We start from the raw sequence: 23093 nt of genomic DNA, 5'->3' as shown, positions 1-23093 counted from the left end.
ACTGGAGTAACATTTGACCTGGAGTATCTATACTTTGACTTGGACACATTTACCACAACGACTTGCGAGGTCATATATTTTATTTCGCAGAAAAAAACAACTCCATACAACCCAAACACAACTTTGACCTCGGGTTTTATTTACCCAAACTTGCTTGAGAACTAAATGTTCTCCCCTTTGTTCTACTCGGTCATCTTCTGATGCACTTCCGGTCCTCACCGGATGTTGCTAGAAAATATTGGAGCGCCTGCAAGTGTTGTATTAATTCCAGCTAAAATGTGTTTCTCCAGTGTTTGCACGCTGTTGAAAAAAAAGTTGATCGGGAAATAGCTGTCATAAACCTTCTCTGCTAATAGAAACTGAAGATCTGCTCTGGGGTAAGCTTATCTTTCTCGTGTTTAGGAAGCATATTTGGACAAGGTAGCATAAACTAGCTCTACCTGCTAAAGCTAGCGTTAGCTTACTAGGTTTTTTTTTTCACTTTCGGATTCGTCCAGCACTTCGAGTTTAAATTAATTAAAAGTGGAATGTGAGATTGATGAAGGGGTGCAATTGAAAAAAAATATTTTAAAGGTGTTTCTTTTAAAATAGAACAAGTAGTCAATTATTTGACATCAGTCATTTTTCCACCTGTGTTCCACTTTCTGCAGCCAAGTGTGTTTTTGAGGATTCAATAGGCGGTTATTCCCATAGACTGTATATTAAAAGTTATTCCTCAGATTTTCATAAAAGTGTATCCACGACAAGAGATTCGTCATAGACATCTAAGCTCCACCCGTGCTGTTGTTGTCGATAAGTGTCCTGAAGTCGGCTGCTTTGTTTCTTATGTAATGTTCTGTGTTTGTTTATTGCAGTGTTCTTGCTGTGCCTTCACAAGTCTTGGATCATGATGGAGCGAAGAAGAGCCTTAACCATTCCCTTTAGTGTCAACAAGGATAACTTGGTATGTGTGAAACGTGTATTTGACATTCACAGTCTCATACATATCCACCTGTGAGATTTTAGTGTGAAGTCCTTGGCAGGTATTGTTTTGACGCTTGCTTCCCTTTTGCTATAATAAGTGTTGCTCATGATGTGCTGACTGCAAGTGCTTTGTGCTCTGGCTTTGCTCTGGGGTTGCTCACATGCAGGTCTCTTGACCGCTTTATTGCCATGGTCTGCTTGTCAACAAAAAAACCTGTTGTTGAAAGAACTGGATCACAGCAAAAGCATGATCAATCAGTATATTTCTGCATAGTTAAACACGCTGCCATGCTACTGCTATACTAAAATTGCTATAATACCAAAATCACACTTATTGTCATAATGGACTTTTCTGTCAGTTATTGAGGCAGTTATTACTTGTGCAGTCTAAAAACATTGAAGTAAGTTGATGCCTTAAAGTAAGTTTTGTCTTATAAGTAACAGTGAAAAACTAGGAAACATTACTATCTTTGATCTTCATTCAAGATGTTAAATACAAATGTAAAGAAATGTATAAAATCAAAATTACGTTACTATAAAGAATTCAGTAGTTAAATGACGAACAGACACGTAAACTGGGGATAATAGCCACACAACAAACAGCATTGGATAAAAAAAGAAGAAAGAAACACGGGCTGTGTGATTTTTTTTTTTAAAGATAAAATGGGAGTTACTTTCATTTCCCGTCATTTATTTACAGTAGCGCCGAGATCCAAACACGCCAGATGACATGCCACTAGCTAAAGAGTGGCCTGCCACGCCTATGTTGCTTATGTTGCCTATGTTGTATCATATGCCAGGGCTGGCCTGCCTTAGGGGTAGCTGCCATCACATGCCGTCCTCAGTAGCCTGCGAGTCGTCTAGGTGCCTCAATAGGGAAACCAGCACCACCCAAGCTCCACACCCATGATAAACATTCAAATATGCACTAGAGGTTTTACTTTAAGTGACTTACTGCTGCAATTATATACAAATTAAAAAAACTTATTGACAGTTACTGAAACACCCTGATGTAAATAAACCAATGGCAGTCTCTTTGGTTTGAGTGTCATGTGTCTTATAATGTTTATCCAGCACCGCTGTGATGACACATAAGATGATTACATAGCTACTTCCTTGCCGAGGTTATCTTTGAGCTCATAGCAAAGCTCATGTCACCATAGCCGATGGTCTGTTGTTTGTGTACAATTTAATTGTCTCCTTTCATCATTCTAAAACAATTTCTATTAGGCTTACTACTAGCTCCTATATTTCGGCTGTGCATGATATTTCGTTCCTAAACTAGCGACAGCTGCAGCTCTCTATACTAGCATGTCGGTCCAAAACTAGCGGCAGCTCTCTATACCACCATGTTGCATATGCCGCAACATAGACGTGGAATATGCCGCTGGTCTTGCTGTCACTCCCTATTTAAATAACTGTATGTTTTCAGATTTAAAATCTATAAGTCTTTTAAAACTGCTTCCATACCTGCTTGGCTAAACAGCGGTGCCTTCAACATGCTTACAATCACAAAAGAAAAATCAACATGACTGATAACACATCAATGCATAAGCTTTGCTTTTTGCTTTTGCTCTATTCGCACGTCCAATAAATAATATACAAGCTTATGGCAGCTGCATTAAGTAAAGTCTTGCAAGCATGGTCATTAACCATCCGTTGAATTGTAGATGGAAAACCCACTCAAAATCCCCATCACACGTATTTCACCAGACTGTGGAAAGTTAGAAAACCAGGTACAGAACACCATCGCTCTCTGTCTGACCACATGTACAAGTGTTATGGTCGATCAGGGCTACTGTTCTGCTTTACACCGCTCATGCTGTTGTATTCCTTTTTAGCAGGTGCCCTGGACTGCATTTGCAGGTTGCAAACTCAGACAACGAGATTCACCGCATAAAAACGGATCCACGCTGTTTGAACATCCCCTTGATGTCATGGACAGGTGAGCCGGCGCTGACCAGGGAGCTTTGATGGAGGAAACTTCTCAGGTTGTTGGTAGTAGATCAAAATACCTGATTATTGTTCTGCTCAGCAGAATAAGATGAGAACCAGGTTTATTGCAAAGTAAGTTTAGTCATCCAAGGAATTCCTTTTGGTGTTTTAGGGGCAATAATACGAATAGAATAAACTAAGCTTTAAGTTCAGCCTGTTGAATTTTCAAGCTCCCTCCTTTGTAATGCTGCAGATTCTCTCACCCTTGCTATTTATTCTCTTATTGATCTCTACAGCAACACATTTAAGAAGGTATCCTTGAACAGGGAAATAACTAGTAGGATAAATGAAGACAACTCTGGGTTGTGATTATCTATTATTAAGTACTGTCTGCTACTAACGATGTTAACACAACCCACACAGGACCACGATATGGACTCCTGACAGGGTCGTACAAGGTGCACCTCGACCCACCTGATTAGAATCAATCAAATAAAGGAAGTCAGTCACTGGAACATAGTCATGATGTTTTAGAGACAACGATATTCATACTGTACCTGTCTTCTTAAGTCAACCACAACCTGCCAGTATCTTGTGCTACGTGGAGATAGTCGATCAGATTTCATCCTGACAAAATCCCTCAAGCAAGACTGAACTGAACAAGTAATGATGATGTCCTTTTAAATATTATGGTATGTTTTATAATTCAAACACTAATTGATTCATCAAAAGTATGATCAGCAGATTTAATTTGAAATAATACATTGTTGCTGTCTTACCTGTGGTTACAAGCTGAGTGCAGGTGGTGAGTCGGTGGTTATGTTATCAGTTAAAGTCACATTGGGTAAACCTGCCTGGTCGTACCTCTGTAAGCACTGCAGCTTCCCTAACTTTCACAAGATGGCACACTTGTATAGAGTATGAAGAGTCTCATGGAGGGGATCTGTATCAGTGTTTACTCTTCTCAGTGTGGGAAGAAATATGAAACATTTAGGAGGTTATTGATAATCTACAGCAGGAGGAGTACAGGCTGCACCTTTAGAGTAAAGGGGTTATACGTTCATTCTAAAGGTATACATTTGCTCACATTCCTTAATATGTCTTTAATTTGAACCTTTATTCAGACAGTTATGTGCCATCTGTTAATACAACTTGAGCTCTGTAACAGTGCATGTCAAAAAATTAGAATAATGTGAAAAGGGTACATTTTTTGTAATAACTCTGTTAGTAAAGTAACTCAAAATGAAGTATTCTAATATTTTGAAGGTTTTTTTTAGCTGCAGGTCATAATGACCAAAATTAAAATAAGAACATGCTTGAAACATTTTAGTTTTGATGTAATAAGTCTAGGGTACCATGAGTTTTCACCCCTTAAATAACTGTCAGGAAATATTCAACTTTTTCACACATTGAAATTATTATTAAAAAAAAAAAATTGGGGTATGTTTGCCTTTATTTTATTTTTTTACTTTATTTAGAGCGGATAGGACAGTGGATAGAGCAGGGAACTGGGAGAGAAGGGGGGAATGACATGCAGGAAAAGGATCTCAGGCTGGAATCAAACCTGGGCTGCCGAATACACATGTTTATTTTTCTCAATAAGAACGAGTAGGCAGAAAACTGGACACTTTCTGTTAGTATTATGAGCCTTTACTTTATAAGACTATGTCCACAGAGAATATTTTTATGAGCCTGATCATTGATAATCAGTGTTAAACATGTACCTGTATTCAATACCGTCAGCTATATGCATTTTTTGCTGTAGAAAATATAATTTAGGGGGAAAAACGTATTTGGCCTTGTTTTTGACATAAGAATAATAATGTTTATTTTATTGATTAATCGATAATTCATCGTTAACATTTCCAAAATCGATCTAGGAAAAAACTTAAAATGTACATCCCTACTCTGTATATGGGACTTATGTTTCTTAACCCTGGCGCCCCACACATTCTAATTCTGTTAAATACATGAGTGTTGTATTGATTGGTACAGGTTTAAATTTAACTAAAAACATCTGGGTAGAATTTATTGTATCAAAAGTTTTGCATGAATTTAAATGCACACAGCTTCAATGGAAAAGTAGTTTTCAGCATATACCTGCACATGTCAGCCTTACTTACTGTTTACTCATAAAACATGCAAGCTTAATGACTAAGTTTTAATTATACAGCACTCATAGTGGATAAACCAGCTCTACATGCTGTGCCTAAACTTTTCTGTCCTGCTGCATTAATGGACACATTCTTTTGTGTTATTAAATTAGCTGTTATGCTCTATCGTCACAAGGATGCTACATTAATACAACATTAGAAAAATAATTGGAGCTTATCTTTGCACTCATGACATGACAGATGATGCATGTGACAAACAGTGAAAGCAGCATGTTGTTTACACTAATGAAACTAAAATTAAGTCAGCTGCATGACTCGTCATCTCAACATGTTCATTAAAATTGGGTTTGGTAATTAAGCATTCACTGTGCTGTCATATGAGAAGAGTTATTTTTGTTTTAGATTTTTTTTTAGGCTGATATCAAGAAAAAATAAACCCATATAAGCATTTTCAGGGTATATCTCTTGCCCATGTGGTCAGTGTTTATTTTGCACAGCTGTCCATGTTCCACTGCTAAAAGGAAACTTTGCACATAAGCACAGAGTGGAAGCTTATCATGCCTCTACACATGGCTTATCTCCAACAAGAGTCATGTCTGCCCCTCCCACTCAACCAGCTGCTTTACATAAAGTTTGACCTGTATTGGTAAAGAAGCTGTAAGCTACATTACCCAGCGGAAGCTCAATGTTCCAAAAAAGACGCAGCTCCAGGAAGGTTGTGAATATCTGCTCTCCTGTTTTTTCCTTCAGGAGGAAGCCCCGAGTTATCCTGGAGGATGTCCTGAAGACAGACAAGGGCAGGGATTATATTGAAAAGGTAAAACGGAGAGGGACGATGGGGAATCGTAGACGCCTGTCGAGTTCACAGAGAGAGAGTGGACATAGCCAAGAGGAGCCTGTGATCTGCAGAGAAACAAGGTCCAATCAGAAGTCTGATGTCAAAACTGGTGAAAACAAGAATGTGACTCCTAAACGCAACCAGAGGACCCCATCCTCACCCAATCAAAGGTAGGAAGACACTGCAACAGGAATCTTAAGAACATCACCTTCTTGAGGGAGGCTTTATTTAACATTTTTGGGGTTACTAGGATTTCAAGTGGCTGCGAAATCCTCCTTTGGCTTCTGTGTAGCTCAGCTTTACTCCTGATAGGTTTCAACAAATCAGCAATAACTGTTTATAGACAGACAGCTGCTGAAGACAGACACAAGACATGCACCTTTAAGCACTTCACTTTAACCCTCCTGTTATTTTTGTTTCTCTGGAACAGCATTAATGTTCCTGGGTCAATTTGACCCGGGGCATATTCAATTATTCAAAAGTGTCAGAACCCAAAGAATCCCAATACACATTTTTTTAAATCTAATTTTTAACTCCATTACCAAACATTTAAATCAAGATTTAGTCCCTTGGTGTTCTTTAATTCTCACAGATCATGGTTCAGTGAGGATAACTCACTCGTTTTTCCTTCAAATTAATATTAAAACTTTTTTTAATGTACATTGGAAAGCCCTAAATATAAACACAATAGTTTTACATGACATAGATTTTTGTTTATTTTATTTTACATTTAGATTTTTAGATTTTTTTAATGAAGTGATGTTGATAAACTAACACGACACCTCTTCTGTCACATGCTGCCCAGATTTTTAAGCTGCATTTATCTGGTTTGGAAGGCATATATTGCCTAAAATAGACTTTAAAAAGGGTCAATTTGACCCGCAACATATCAGGAGGGTTAATGATGAGTCAGAAAAGGGGGAGCTCTACTACAAAAAGTCAGTTTGGTTCTTTACTGTTTGAACTGTCATTGTCTCAGAAATGCTGCTGCATGGCCAAACTTCCCATGTCAGTGTAGTGTGAGTGTTTTTGATGCAGACTTGTGAATAATAAACAGAGAAGCCACAAAAACAGCTGAAGGCTTTCTTTATTAGAGTCATTGACTTTATTTGTTTTTGAGTAGATGAAGAAGAAATTACTTGTTAATGGGCTCTGGCTCGGCTGGCTCCATCTTTGGCTGTCTTTATTTTCCAGACAGAAAAACTTGGTCTTTTTTATTTGGAGTAATACCACAAGACAAACGTTTTACAACACCAGATTCTTGGTCAAATATGTGTTTCTTCTTTTAAGTCTCGGCGTTTTGTGATTAGCTTTTAATGTTGAGTTAACAGTGCCTCTGGGAGAAGTTTTTGAGCTTCATTGTAAATGAGATGAACTTGTATTCAGTTATAAGAACACTGGGTTCTCTGTCATGTCTTCAGATCCAGAGTCAGGAGAAGGTTACAGAGCACTGAAGAAGAAGAAGACGGAGAAGAGAGCACGGAAATCCAGGAGGTGATGATAGGCAAGGACAACGGAGAGGACGACAAGTTTGCTGAAGTTGTAGGTGTGTGAACATAAAGAAAAACAGACACATGATTACTGATTAGACGCTGCCCACCGTATTTACTACAGTTTATCATGTTTGTACAAAAATAGTTTTGAAAGAGTTCGTACAAAGTTTATAGAGAAAACATTTTTTAAGGTGAAAAAAAGCATTAATTCATACAAACAGTAGTCCCTGAAAAATGCTTAATTTCCAACATAATATTTATTGTTTATTAAAAGTAACAAATTGGATGTGATTGGAAGTCTTTTAAGTATGGAGAATTTTGGTAAAGCAGCCATGAAAGTGCATCAAAGGTAATTTGACTCTCTCACTTCTATTACTGGTGAACAGCAACATGCTGACATTGTCTCCCAAAGTTAATTAAAGGGTCGTTTTCATGTGATGGGCATTCCAAAATAATCCTACACTTAGAAGTTTTATTAAAATGAGCACAGTATGGTTTTCCTGGCTTCCTTTCCCCGTGGTTATTTCTGTTAAAGGTTTAGCCATTTCTTTGTTTTTTCTTCTTAAAGTAGCAGACGTCGTCTGGTGTTCAGGTTGTACTTTTGTAATTACATATTTTGTTCTATCTCTTGTACAGACTGTGGGTTGTCCGTGAGCTGGAAGCCTGCAGAGGACACAGGAGACTGTGATGAGTTCTCTCCAGCAAGCATCAAGGACAGGTTGAGCGACCCTGAAAAAGAAGTCCAGCACAGTTCGGTGAGCTCCAGACACAACCACAGAGATTAAATATCCTAACAGAAGCAGTTCCTGCAAAAACTCAGAGAAACAACTCAGACTGGGTTATATAACGTGGCTGCAACTTTTCATAGAAGCCTCACCCTGTGAATACATCTTTTATTTTTCTCTCCTATAATCAGAATCAGAAATACTTTATTTATCCCGGAGGGAAATTCAGTCATTACAGTTTCTCCTATAAACAATAAGAATATCAAAAAGTATTGATAGAAGAAGTAATTAATAAGATATAAATACAATACAATGAAAATAATGATAATAAAAGAATGTACAGAAGAAAAAATAAGCCATGTAGAAAATACACGGTTGAAGTCCCTGGTGATCAGGAAGAGGGCACTCTGGTGGTCTGTCTGGAGTCTGGCTATGGCAGTGTTGAGAGCGTTGGCCACCATAGACGGGTTGGTAGAGGGGGGATGTAAACAGCTACCAGCACGACATGTAAGATCTCCATGCGTAGACAGCATGGTCGGAGGCCCACAGCCAGGACGTAAAATGAAATTTTTACCTCATCTTTTATTTTTCACCGGCCAAATAAAAAAATCATGCCTTATTTGATTCAAAATAATTACCATACGTTTTTATTATGAAAATCCAACTTAAGCATCACTTAAAGAATACAGTTATGTACAGATAAAATCAGATTATTGCTATTTTATTAGGTTATACTTCATTTCAAGGTGACTGCTGCATCATCATGCATTAGAAATATTCAGTGTGTTCAAGTGCAACCTTTAACAATGACTGAGTGAGCCAAATGTCTGTCTCACAGCTTTAACAGGAATGTCTTTAACTTGATCTCCAGTAGCTGATGTCACGCCATTCCTGACGTACCAAATCACAACACAAGTACAGCGCGCCGTGAGGGTCAAAATAGCCTGAAAGTAGTTTTATAACGTACAAACACAAGCTGGAGAATAGAGTCACAGAAGTGTCAGTTTTCATCCATGCAAATGAAACACACTGGTTCTTTGGTTTTGGGTATTAAGGGTGACATGACTCTACGTCATCCTTTTAACAGTTTGAGTTGACCAGGAAATGCATACTAAAGTTGAGTTACTGTATTCTGTGTCCTCCCTAACAGAAGAGGAAAAGAAACGAAGCGCTGTCTCAGTGCAACGGAACAGGCAGCCCCAAACGCCATCGTGTGAGTGTGCTCCGCCTCATGGGAGAGGACAAAGGAGACAGAGAAACGGGCTCGACTCAGATCGGTCTGGAAGAGGAAAGTGGAGAATATGCAGATTTGGAGAGCTTGGACCACACCATTGTACAGTTCACGGTCGGAGCAGATGATCAGACAGAGATTCTGATTCCGATCCCGAGTCCTCATTTAGAGGCTGGAGACAGCACCGCCCAGACAAAGCCCTCTGAACCAAGTGAGTACAGCAACTCTGAGGATCTGCTGGTGAACCTAGCTGCTCTTTTCTATCCCCTTTACCTTATCATTCACATACGCTGTGGCCTTAAACTACTTTGCAGTTGTTAGTTGAAATCTCATATCAGCAGATGGACAAACCCTCAACCTTCAAAGCTCAGCACTTTAGAAAAAAAAAGGAACTACTTGAGGATAAACAAAGACAATCACCCGACATGTTCAAATGTCAAGAAATTATAATCATTGAATCTATAGAAACACTCTGACACAGACTCTAGACTGCAGTGTACTTCTTATACCTCACTGATAACACAGCGTTAGAAAAAGCTACACCAGGCTTCATGATCACATGATCAGGTTTTGTTCTGCATTTTGTTTTGCATGTGGATGAATGCGAACTTGTCCTCTTCATTTCTATACCTCTGTCTCTGTGTTACTCTCGTTCTCTTGCTCCCTAGGCTTAAAGGAGTGAGGAGAATGTTAGAGTAGTGATTATAAATATTCAAGTAATATATTTTTGAAATCAGTTACAGGGTAGGACACTTAAATGATAAAACCCCAGAAATAAAGAGTTTGTCAAAATCTTAGCTCCCCAGCTTTTGTTATCCAATGTTTTATTATGAACATAAATTACAGTTTTCATTAAAGAAATTTTCTTTTTTTATTATTTTTTTTGCTGGTCATTTTAGTTCTGAAAAAACATAAAAGGATCAGAATCGGCAGGTTATTCCTTGAAGACCTGCACCTTGATAAAAAAGGAAACAGAATTTTTTAAAATTTACTTAGTAATTTGCACTAAAGATATGGACTGACCTTTAGACCTGACAAAGGGGAAAAACATATATATATATATATATTTTAAATACTTCATTTATAGCTTTTTCAGAAGACATTGAACATTCAAACAAAACAAAAAAGTAGGAAAACAAACAAACAAATAAAAACAAAAAACACACACATCATCTGTGTAGCACTCTAAATGACATATTGCTACGGTCATCCTTTTATGCAATTGTATTGTGTGATTAAAAGGCAAAGGCATTGAGGTGTCACGTGGGTCTCCTAAGAGGTGTGATGTAGTCAAGGAAGTGCTGCCTTGAATCTGGTTGTTTTGCCCAACAGCTCATATCTGATTCTCTCCATATAGAAGGTACTGGAGAATTCTGTAAGTCAGGCCTCAAAGCAGGGCGGTCAACAGAGTATATTTTTATGTTTAGCTGAAAACACATTTAATTAGTGATGGTATATAACGTTTAAATATGCTAGTATGATTTAAATATTCTTTTGCTTGGTAATGGCAAAATTTTGAAAACGGAGACAAAGAAAATCTAACAAAATATTATTTTTGTTAGATCTAAAGTGAAATTAAAAAGCCTGTTTACCTTCACAGCGTTTTATTCACTTATTTACCTTCACAGCTCTGATGACATTCTTTGACTTTTTATTTTTCAAACTGTGATTATCATTTTTTTTTTTGCGTGTGGGAAAACTGCCATAAATGCATACATCAGAGAGCAGTCTCTACAAATATTACTTGTTCCTGAGGCAGATCCAGGTCTTGTTCAAAAATCAACATGTTCTTCCTTGGTCTGTGTTACACCCTCCCACCAAGTTTCGTGTAAATAAGGCTTGTAGTTGTTCAGTAATCCTGCTAACAAACAAACTAACAAATGCAAACAAAAACAAGACCCCATTAGCAGAAGTAATAACCATCATCTCTCTGTTTGACCTAATCAACTTGCATCTGAGGGGATTTTTCTCTCAGCCATATGGCTCCAGCGTCTTGTTTTTGACATCAGTGTTTACTATCTGTGCGTGCTGTTTGTTTGTCTTGCACCGTTTGTTGTGGCTGGGCCTGAGGGTGTCCTGCATCTTAATACTCACTGTGTGTCCTCTTTAGAGCCTTCCCAATTGTCTTTTCCAGGATTACTCCTGTCCTCACCTGCCATCAAAGCCCATTATACCTCCTTCATGCTGTGCCAATTAAGGGCATGAAAGTTCCTGGAAGTGTGCTTATGTTTGAAGAAAAACAAATGTAATCATGATTCACGACATAAAATCACTGTTATTATTTATGCTTGTTTTCCAGTTGTGCTGTCCAGTGATGACGAGGAGGGCGGCGGCGAGGTTCCTCAGCGGTCAAGCCCGGCAGTTCTCACTCTGGTCACCGTGGAGGATGCAGTTTCACAGGGAGAAACCTCAGAGGAAGCTGTGGCCACACAGCAAGAAGCTTCTGAGGTACCAGACATGCAGCGTTGGAGAATGTAGCCCCTAATAATATATGATTTCACAAAACTAGCAAGTAGCCATCTACTACTATTATTTTTATTTTATTTTATGCTATTTAACCAGGAGAGAACCTCATTGAGATTAAAAATCTCTTTTCCAAGTGTGTCTTCTCAAAGATCAGCAGCAGCACAGTCCAGAAAAGTTACAGACAAACAACACATCATTCTAAAACATTACAACGCATCATGGGTTTCAGAACAAAAGTCATCAATCAAAGCATCTACAAACTGAAGCATCTTCCTCAAGAGCCTTCAGTCTGCTTTTAAAAACATTTAAAGAGACAAGCTCACTCAAACCCAGGCTCTCCTGCAACAGGTTCCAGGCTGCAGGAGCACCATATCTAAAACTATTTTTACCCATTTCAAGACGCACTCTGGGGACTGAAAGCAAAAGCAAGTTTTGTGACTGGGTCACAGAGCAGAGACTGCAGTTTCCAGTATTTTTTAAATGAATAAAATCGCATAAATACGAGGGAAGCAAGTTAAGAACTTTACCAGGAAGTAATTGTCATGTTCACTTCGTGCAAGCATGCTGTCTGATTGGCGACATGTTATGGAGGTATCAGTAGCAGCTAAAACAGTGCTTCTACAGTTATGCTACAAATAAATAATCATAGGATACATAAGGCCTTGCAAAGTGAAATCCCATACCTGCACTTGAATTAAACCATAAAAGAAGACATGCAATAAGAGTTCTTCTTCTATTGTCTGTAACGTTCTGTTACTAATATTCCATTGCACTGTGGATCATTCATATGTGCATAATATCTAGTGCATACTGCAGTTAAAATATCGTATCTATTTCACAGACTAATGCCTTAATGCAAAGGCTTCAGCTTAACATAAAGCTATACTGTTAGAGTCCTCTAAGTTGCATGTTTAATTTGAATTCTATCAGACCCACTGTGGGGATTTGGTCTGCTTAAAACATCCCTTCACTGTAGAATTGTGTCACAAAATCTTGCGTATCTTTCCAAAGACATACATGTCTTCACTTTAATATGTTAACAGAATAATTCCCATAACTGTATCCCAAGGCCTTGATAGTTAACGTTTAAAGAAATGAAATAAAAGAGCATGAATGGGATTAAAATTAGATTAATACAAGATTCATTTTACAAGAGTTCAGGGATTAAATTTACCTGCTGTAACAAACAGTCCACATTATTTTTGCCTCTCTGAAGATATATTGAGAGATGTTTGTATAACATGCTTTACTGTTCAATTGAGCTACAGAATACATTAGTCACCTAAGATGTAATTCTTTAAGCTGCCACTTGATGGCACCAGAGTAGAGAATTTTCAAATCCTACACATGATGTTTTCTGAAATTTCAAAAATAACATCACTGTTGTAACATTGGTTTCCACCTTATTGCTTAACCTGCCTGGTGTCAATGTAATCAGGAGGTGATTGTGCTGTTACTATGTTACATTGTTCTACCATTGTTATGATGCTGATCTTTCGCGTTGTTTTCTCCACACTGTGTCTGTTTGTCTGTGTGTGTGTAGCAGTTAGTGAGTGTAATTGTTGAAGACATACCTAGTTCAGTCTCTTTTATCCCCGATGACTACAACTGCCTCTTGGGTGTGGCCTTCACCTCCTTGCACTGTGGAGGCTTCAAAGGGACATCCAATGGAGACCTCATGGTAAGCTGAGGAATCTACAAATACTACATTCTGGTTTCCATCCTTGACATGTATTGTAAACATATTCTTTTTAAAAATCTTTTCACAGATTACAAACGATGCAGTCATCATCCCCATCACAGGTAATGTTGTTTGTAGTGTTTGATCTTGTTTCACGTACACTGAGGATAATAACACTGTCTGTGAGGCAGTGTTTGTCTACCTTTGACCTTTTGTCCGGTTGTATTTTCTCAGACCCTAAGAGCAAGCTATGTCATCTTGTTTTGGTGATGCAGTCTGCACACCATCCACTCCCAGATTACTGGTCTATTTAAGATGTTAAACTGTGTTTGTTGGTGGATTAGGCCCTCGAAGGCTGTAGTGCACTCTCACCTCTGAGCCTGTGAAATCTCCCCTTCAAGAGTCTAAGCTGGTTGTTCTTTGAGATTTGACCCCTGCCATGTGTGCGTAGGAAATATGTCTGCTCCTCAAAAGGTGGTGTCTGATTAGTCAATCATCACTGGACGAACTGAGCAACAGGCTTATGGAGACACATGTTGATAATACAAGCTTGTTTCTCGAGAGAAAATGATGAATGAATAAACAAAAAATTTCTGAAAACTGAAGCACTGAGCCTTCAGAAAGTTTCTCAACAATTTACAGGCAGTAGTCGCCGGTCAAGCTCTTAACATCAATGATAACATTAACACCTGTTGAAAGTCAGATGGTCTGCCCTCTCTCCTCCTACTGTAACAGAGAGGGTCGCCACAATCCAAGTCCAGTAAAAGATTAAATCCAAACATTATATTCATAAAGATCCACAGATTACTTCACAGCTACAAAGGCTGTTTGCTGTTCCTCAAGTTTTCTGTCATCCATCTTACCTTGTAAGAACAGAGATTGGATCCCTCTTCTATCGCAGGTAAACAACCTCAGTGTAGATGCTCCTAGTAATGGGAATTCCAGCTCTTTTTGTTGAATCCGATCAATAGACTCAGCTTTTTCAGCTCCCAAATGACTTCATTTTACTGTTAAAAGCTGGCTTTTAGAGAGAAGATGTGATAAGATAAGATATTACTTTATTGATCCCGGGGGGAAATTCAGTTGTTGCAGCAACCCAGACATAAGTACAATCAAGAAAAAGTTCCAATTTGTAAAATAGAATAAGTAAAATAAGATAGATAATAATGATAGAATACAATTTAAATATATACAATGTTACAAATGGAATTTAAATACAAATGTTAAATGGATTAAATAGCAGCAATTACAGGCAGTATTAAACATTTTAACAGTAGTGACAGGTTGACTTAGTGAGATTATGGTTGGTAATGACAGATTAATCAATAGAATAAATAAATATGGGTATATAATATGACAGTTGTAGTAAACAATAACAGATGGGTCTTTCACTAGGCTCACCAGCTCAGCATAGATGTCTGTCTGCTGCCACTGTGCTGCGCTCCTGCAGTGAAGTCAGGTTACACAAAAATTAAGATGTTAAAGACACTGAATTTAATTGAAATTGAAGGTTTCAATTGTGTTTTTTAAATGAACTCCCATTTTAAAATTAATAAAAAAAACAAGCCGATAATTAATGATGAACAGATGAATGGACGTCTGGATAACCATTATCAAAAATCATCATCTTTGAGCCACTTTGGTCTCCATGATCGCTGTGCCTCTACATCCTTCATCCCCCTTCCGCTGTAGTTGTGAGTGACGGCCAGCCTCAGTCATGAGTAGTTCACCTGCTTTTCAGCACAGTGGCTTCATCCGCTGTTGTCAAAGAATATTGGCATTTAGTTACTGAACCCTGACTATAAGACAGAGAAAGAAAGCTGTCTTATACGACACTTGGATTGAGACTGAAATAACTCAATTGAATGGAATGCCAGGCCTATTCATTCTAACGTCATTTCAAAAATTGTGTCAAATGACTTGAATTAAATTAAATCCAGTGGAAAAACATTTTATATCCATGACCAGACACTCTATTGTCTTATAGGATGGCACACACGTAATCCTCTGAGTACCTCCTATTGTATCATTGTAACTGCTGACACACCCAGAAGCCTCAGCTACTCTTTGTGAGTTGTTCTAATTGGCAAATGTCCGCATGCTAAAAAGGGACGATGGAGAAGGCAAACTCAAATTCCAAGTGAGGTGAACGGCAAAGCCAATCAATTTATTAGTCAGTCAGTCAATGAGTCAGTCAGTCAATCTGTCAATCAGTAATTCGATCATTTAATCAATCATTCAATTAATAAGTCAATCAACCAAGCAGGCTTAACTTAAATGCTTCACGTAGTAAACATTGGCTGCTTACCATGCAACGTCGAACACAAACTCCTTCATTCATCACTTCAGTCATACCTCATTTTAAATCTGCATCTTTATATTGTGGCAAATACAGATAATTTAGATTTCCCAAGTGTGCTCTGTGATTTCTGATTGCTTGAAAAAAGTGATTATTGTTGATGTTTTTGGTTTTGACGTTCTAAAGGTATATTTTAGCCATCTGCAGACTGACCACCAGAACATTGAACAAAGAGGGATAAGTCTGGAATGGATTGTTATCAGGGAAAGGTCACTGTGTCTCTGTTCTGTGTGGGTAAGGCTTTGTTTTGCATTGATCTGGCATCCTTCTTCTCTCTAGACACCCGTAATGAGGTGGAGGTGAAGTTATGCTATCCGCGCCAGGAGTTGCGAAGGTACAGTGTGTGGAAGTGGGAGGAAATGGAGGCTCTGGGCATTTCCTTCAACGACGACGAGGACCCCTTACCTGCTGCCGTCCTCATGCTTTTTGTGTCGGAAGCTGCTGCAGCTTCTATACAGAGTGACCTCCTGCTGTGTGACAAACAAGACAGAACTACAAACACTGGTGGGTTTGTTAGCACTCTCTGAGTTAGAAACTTGTCCCACATGTCTGATAGATTCTAGAGACAATAAGCATTTATGGTTGTTAACATCTGCATTGTGTTTTTCACTTCAACAGACAAGGCGAGCCCCTTCATCCTGTTGGCTTTTAGAGATCCTCTGGAGACAATGGTGGAGGCTTTATTGAAATCCTATCTACAAATGGACGCACTCGCAGAAGACCTATCGTTGGATCCTCACGGTGCAGAGAGCATCATCGGTCTGGAAGACAATCACGATCCAGATCTGTCTCTGGCCGATAGCATAATGCTGATTAGAACGACCGGTTGTGACTGTTACCTGTTCTCTCTGCTGGGTCTGGAGAGTGCAGACTCAGATCTCAACACAGACCAGGACAGTTTGCATTCTGACACTAATGAAAACACAGCACCAGTCGTCGAGCTGGAAGACCATTCACAGGAAGAGTCGGCACCAGAGCCGGAGGGAGCAGCAGCAGAAAGGGACTCAGAGACGCAACCCAAACCAGAGGAGGAACCCAAAGAACAAGAGCCCAAATCTCCCGCTGAGGTAAGACACTTCCAACCTTTTTAGCTCTTGACCCCTTAAAGGAAACCTTATGTGGGGATGCATATGTTTTAATGAGGAAGAATTTCTCTCGCTATAGTGGAATCAAAAGGTAAACCATGCTAGCCCACAAAAGAAGGAATCAAAATGAATGAAAGTCTGTATAAATAAATCTGAGGGTTCCACACACCTCTTTATGATCCTATGGGTTTAAACTTTGTCCTTTTATTAATCCTGACCCTTACCTTTCGTAATATCTGGCATGGTAAGGTATTAAATGTTGCTTCTGCATTGATGAAATATGTACATTTCCCCTCACAGAAGAAAAAAGAAGACACCACTCCTGTATATACACTGTGCCATCGTAGAGCCTCAGGATCCTACTCCGTGTCTCTGTGTAAACCAGACCCCAAGTGGACTAAATACAAACATCAGGGCCTCGCTCACAGGTAACTTCATGACCCTGTATGTATCAGCACAATAGGGATGTGGTCACATAGGACTCACTGAGATCCATGTTCCTATTATACAAGAGGACCCCCAGGAAATAATCTGACACTTCATTCTTCACCAAACTGTGGCTAAGGTTACACTTGCTCATCCTTTATTTCTTCTCCTCTTCCCAGGTTGATCCAGTTTCCTCCTCCCCCTTTAAAAGGAGGAATCACAGTAACAATGGAAGACCTGCAGTGTCTCGACAGTGGGCAGTTCCTCAACGATGTCATCATTGATTTTTATCTCAAGTAAGCGGCACATTTTTAAAGAAAAGGCCTCCTGACTTTAAAATTCTGGATCAAGTTTTAAATTGTTAATGTGTGATGTGTTTTTGAACCAGATACCTCCTCCAGAACGCCTCTGACGCTGTGGCCCAGGGCTGCCACATCTTTAGCAGCTTCTTCTACAAGCAGCTGACACGCAGGGACAACGCCAGTGAAGGCATCACTAATGAAACGTAAGTAGTGATGAAAACATACCTTTCTCTTTTTTCTGTTATTCTCCTGTTTGCACTGAAACTAATAATGTGTATGTGTGTAGATTTGATAATGTGAAACTGTTCTGAACCTCCAGGTGTCAGAGGCAGAGGCGGCACCAACGCGTGAAAACATGGACACGTCATGTGGACATTTTCAAAAAGGATTTCCTGTTCGTGCCTGTCAATCAGGAGTAAGTAAAACATAAAAAAAAAAGTGTATTGTTCAGAGTTTTTTTTTTACATTCATCACGTTAGATTTGAATATTCTATGTTGTCTGTTCAGGGCTCATTGGTATTTAGTCGTCATTTGCTTTCCTGGACTGGAGGAGCCAACATTGGAGATGTGCAAGAGTACAGACTCTCAGGACGTGAAGAGTAATGGTGTGACAGGAGAGCTACAGGATCAGGAGGCGGCTCAAGGTTCTACAAGCCCAAATGACGACACAGAGAAAACACCAACAGTAGACAAGAAAGATAAGAATGTGGACATAGAGACCGGTATGTTTGACTGAACACTCTTAATTTATGACGTGATTCCAGACCTGTTAATAATGGTTGATTTCATGTGTTTAGAAAAAGCTGCTGTTGAACCCACTAAAGAACCTACCAAAGACCCAACGCCTGGTCCAGTGGTAAGAAAGAGATCTGCTCTCACGAAGAATACAAATATTATTCCTCTAGCCTAACCTGATTAAGTTTTAACAGTCTTATCTTGACTGCTCTTTAGAATCTGCTCACCTTATTGCTTTGTTTGTTTGTTTGTAGAATTGCACACAGAAGACTTGCCAGAAGGAAATGGTTTGCAAGAGGTAAGTGTGCTCTTCACTTGCACGGTTCTGGTCTGGTATGTAGGAATTACAGACGGTTTAGGGTTAGGGTTATTTTCCCCTCCTTTAAAAATCCAACTTTCTGCACAACCTTGAACTAACAATTGATACACACAAACACACTGCTCACTAAGGCCAAATCCCATATTAGTTTTCTTTATCGTAACAAATCCTCCTTCACACACTGCTAAACAGCTTCTGGATGAAATGACAGTGCTCCCAATTCTCGACTACGGTGACATAGCCTACAGGTCTGCTTCCAACACGCTCCTTCACCAACTGGATGTCATTTACCACGCTGCTATCCGTTTTGTCACTGGAGCCCCACTCACCACTGTCACCTGTACTCTCAGCTGAACTAGCCTTCACTCCACTCTCGCAGACAAACACACTGGTTTCTATTCATTTACAAATCCCTCACTGGTAAAACCCTTTTACATGTACAGTCACTAATCAAACTTCACAGCACAAACCGTAGCCTGTGCTCAAGTAACTTTATCAACCTCATCACACCCAAAGCCCGGACCTCCTTTGGCCGCACCTCCTTCCAGTTTTCCACTGCAAACAACTGGAATCACCTGCAACAATTCCTAAAGCTGACCTCTCTCATTCCACTCGCCACTTTCAAAAACTTATTTCACCCCATAACTCAACATCTCTGCACTTGCTTTTAAGTTGTTCACTCCTGTCATATTTTTGGATTGTATTGTTCTGTCTCTAGGTTTCTCTGTGTGTCCTCTCTGTTTTTGTTTTGTTTTCATTTTATTGTCATACCACCTGTGTTGCTTTTTAGCCCAGGTTGTTATTGTTAATGAGAATTGGTTCTCAATTGACTTATCTGGTAAAATAAAGGTTAAATAAAACAAAGTCTGATTACATGTGGCTGTTTTATTCCTGCAGGCCGTGCATTCTTATCATGGACTCCCTCAAACTTTCTCTTCATGAGCGAGTCTTCAAACTCTTAAGGGAGTAAGTGTGACACTTTGAATTCATTCATCTATTGCTGTGGATGTGTTTTATGAAAGTCTTTAAAATGAATTTGTTTTATTCCCTCAGCTACTTACAGTCAGAGTGGGAGGTACGTCGAGGTTCATCAAGGGACTTCAGTCCTGACCAGATGCAAAGCTCACACTGCCAAGTTCCCCTTCAGGACAACAGCAGCGACTGTGGCCTTTACTTACTGCAGTACGTCGAGAGTTTTCTGAAGGTAAAGAACTCTCATCATATGAAGCTAGAGCTTTAAATAGAAATGTTTATATGATAGGGGTTTCCCGACATGTGCATGGTAAAGGATGATCTGCTTCTTTCTCAGGATCCAGTGGTGCACTTTGACCTCCCTCTACATCTACATCGATGGTTTCCACGGCAGCAGGTGCGGAGGAAAAGGGACGAAATTAGAGATCTGGTGCTTCACCTCTACAGAAAACAAAAGTTGGATGGTAACAGATAGACTCACAGAGCAGCTCTGCTGTTCAGTGCGTCACATTCCTGTAGCCATCATACATCTCTGCTCATACTGAGTGACGGACATTTCAGGGTGAAATGAAGACATTTTCTTTATATTAGACGCTGATTTTGTTTTCTAAGTTTTATGCATTGACTCATAGGAAACATGTAAAATTTTGACTGTCTCTGGGTCCTGTGAGTGAAGACGCAGTTATCTATTAATTTAAAATAAACAGGTAGCAGTCCTTCCAACCAGAACGAGTACCACAGCGGGTCATACTTAGAGATGTTGCACACCCCATGTACAATGTTTGTACACCCCCTGGCTTTTTACAGATTGTTTTAATGCTGCAGGATGTTTTATAAAGGCATTTTTTGTATTTAATTTTTTTTTTTTTTACATAGAATAAATAGGCAAACAAGTTAAGTGTAAAACAGTAAGAGCTAGTTTGAACAGCAGATTGTAAACAGTTTAAATGTTTTACATGCTTTGAGCACATCGTGTGTCAAACTTCATGTTTAAGTCTCACTTTTGAGTTTTCCAATCCGAGGGCATCTTTTCTTCTTTGCATCAATACTCTTTTCCTGGATACACTCAAATCGCAAAACATATAATATTCAACAACTATTCAAGAGTTCTCCTTCGATGTCACGCCCAAGGTAGGAAGCTCAAACACTCATTTATCGTTGTCTGCTGTGTTACAGGGACTGCAAAGCATGTAAGTGTAACAACTCTGACAAGTGGTTTCTATTTCAGCTCTTCTACTAAAAAGTTGATGCCTTGTGAATTGCTGGAGGGATAGTTTGAAACAACACATTTGAAAAAGCGTTGGCTACTGACAATAGCTTAAAGTAGCACCTATTGCAGGCTTGCGTCTCTGTTTGTTGAAGTTACACAATCCTAAATAAAGGTTTTAATTCCTCGCTCACTGTGAATTTTAGCTTGCATTAGTTAAACGCTAACATAAGCTGTTATGACTCAGCTGTCATTAGTTTTTCTACTGTTTAAAGCACAGCTGTATTTACATTTCATATTGTCTGTTTAGTTACTGATCAATCGAGAAGCAGGGAAATTATAACTTCTAATGATCCGTGTTATTTTCTGTAACACAGCAGTACAACACTAGACTACCCCTTTGAGTGTGATGTCAAAGGAAACCAACAACCACTTAAATATATAATAACGTGCACTGAATAATGAAAAATGTTTCCTATATGGATACAAATAAGATAAAAGTAGTCACTCAGTGCCTCACAAAGTTACCCACATAAAACTCCTGATTGAGTCTGCAGATCACAACAAACAAGCATCATCCACGCACTTCTCTGTGCAATCAAGTAGGACCGGTTGTCTGTGACACTGTTTGGCATTGTAATTATAATCGTGAATCCAAATGTAGTTTTGGGAGACTGAGATTGTGCCTGCAATTAACTTTTCCTGCAGAATGAGACCAAATTAGGATACCAGACTATCAGACTTCAATCAGTGTTTACAGAAAACTTGTGTATATGTTTTGACGCTGATTTTGGCATAAACATATTTCACCTTTTATGTCGTCACCATTTATATGTTCAGATTTGGCCCCCCTTACTTGCATAGAGTTTAGTTGTTCTCACACGTTAACCTGTGTACTTTTAAAACTGATCTTAATTGTTAAAACTTACTTAATTAAGACAGCCCATCACTAAAGTTGCCTAAGTTCTTCTCAGAAAAGATCAATTTTGATAGCCTTGTAACTGTTCTCCCTCATTGTTCAGTTTTTTTGTCCCTTCAAACACTTTATGTTCAAAATGTTTTTAGACATTGTATTGGATGAATGTACAGAAGCTGAATCCAAAACATATTTGGTTTCAATGGTGTAATAAATCTTGTAGACCACTTGTTACCCTTTTTAAGTTTCATTGGGAACCACAAATCTTGGTTGCTGCATTAATAAAGCTCTGTCCATTTTCTATGATGTAGTACATGACAAATGCCAAACAGACAAATTTTGTGGTGTGGTCCTTACTCTTGACATCTTGACCCAGATGTCCTCGGACCAAAAATGAGGATTAGAAGTCAGTAACTACAACAGAGACTGAAAGCCTGTGTCATAAATCAGTAGATTTATTCATTTGTGTGTATTACAAAGTTTTCATTGGCTGCTCTTCTGAACATTTTTTTATTACCCTACAGTAAATAATTCTCTTTCTGTCTGGAGGAGCCAACTTTGTGCTTCTGGAGCCAAAAGGCTTCATTTGAAAATGCCTGTGTAGTGCAATACAATGCTTTGTAATGTAATCTGTTCAGAGGGTTACGTGGTCAGCTTAGGTGTGTTTACAGTCTATGTCAGATCACCTCAGTGTCTGATACCCACCCTCCCCACCTCCACCACCACCACATCCCCACACACACACACTTGCTACAGTGTGCTACAGCCCTTCAAGAACACTCACACTCAGTTGTCAGTCGATTATATACTTTGCTTTTATACTTGCAGCCATTTATATCATTGACGGTTGGCTGAATAAAAGAAACACTTATCGCCATATTACAATATTTTCTTGCATCACTGCAGTCTCCTTATAAGGATGAAAATGACTTCAATGAAGACCTCCTTTTAAACATAACAGGATAGTACGATAACCTTTCAGTTTGTATGGAGTATGTGTATCTATGAAGCATGCAGTTGATTGTATATTAACAAATGCCTATGGACAGCAGGCCCTGTTCATTGTCTGCACACACTCATTGTGGTGTTTGACTGTTTGACATGGCATCAAGGCCTACTTAGCTGTCTGTCTAGGTTAGTGCAAAGTCACAATGCACCACTTCCTTTCCATCTGCTATGCCCAGGCAATAAGGACAAAAGTCTTTACTGGTATTATTTTCTGTCTTGTTACACTAGTCAGTCTAGAGCCTTACAGGTAGCTGTCTCATAGCAATGGTAACTCTTTGACCGTTAGAACTGAAATATCTTAACAATTACTGGATGCAT

The 23093-nt window shown here is 39.0% G+C and overlaps 1 protein-coding gene across 3 annotated transcripts; it reads left to right on the top strand.

The window, feature by feature from the left end:
• Window positions 1-186: 186 nt before the first annotated feature.
• On the top strand, window positions 187-22144 carry senp7 (SUMO specific peptidase 7). Of its 3 annotated transcripts, none has more exons than XM_034693781.1 (23): window positions 187-377; window positions 855-943; window positions 2634-2699; window positions 2805-2908; window positions 5763-6020; window positions 7272-7396; window positions 7980-8098; window positions 9219-9510; window positions 11599-11747; window positions 13312-13446; window positions 13535-13568; window positions 16085-16309; window positions 16424-16872; window positions 17191-17318; window positions 17496-17612; window positions 17705-17821; window positions 17938-18033; window positions 18126-18340; window positions 18416-18474; window positions 18608-18651; window positions 19570-19638; window positions 19726-19876; window positions 19982-22144. In XM_034693781.1, the coding sequence occupies exons 2-23, from the start codon at window positions 887-889 to the stop codon at window positions 20117-20119; spliced, it is 3147 nt and encodes a 1048-aa protein (XP_034549672.1). In that variant the 5' UTR covers window positions 187-377; window positions 855-886; the 3' UTR covers window positions 20120-22144. The 3 variants fall into 3 exon arrangements, with proteins under 3 accessions (XP_034549672.1, XP_034549671.1, XP_034549673.1); XM_034693780.1 differs by having other exon boundaries at window positions 13309-13446; XM_034693782.1 differs by lacking the exon at window positions 2634-2699 and having other exon boundaries at window positions 188-377; window positions 13309-13446.
• The last annotated feature ends 949 nt before the right edge of the window (window positions 22145-23093 follow it).

Source organism: Notolabrus celidotus, chromosome 10 (genome assembly GCF_009762535.1).
Source record: "Notolabrus celidotus isolate fNotCel1 chromosome 10, fNotCel1.pri, whole genome shotgun sequence".
NCBI lineage: Eukaryota > Metazoa > Chordata > Actinopteri > Labriformes > Labridae > Notolabrus > Notolabrus celidotus.
This window is presented reverse-complemented; position numbering and strand designations above follow the sequence as displayed.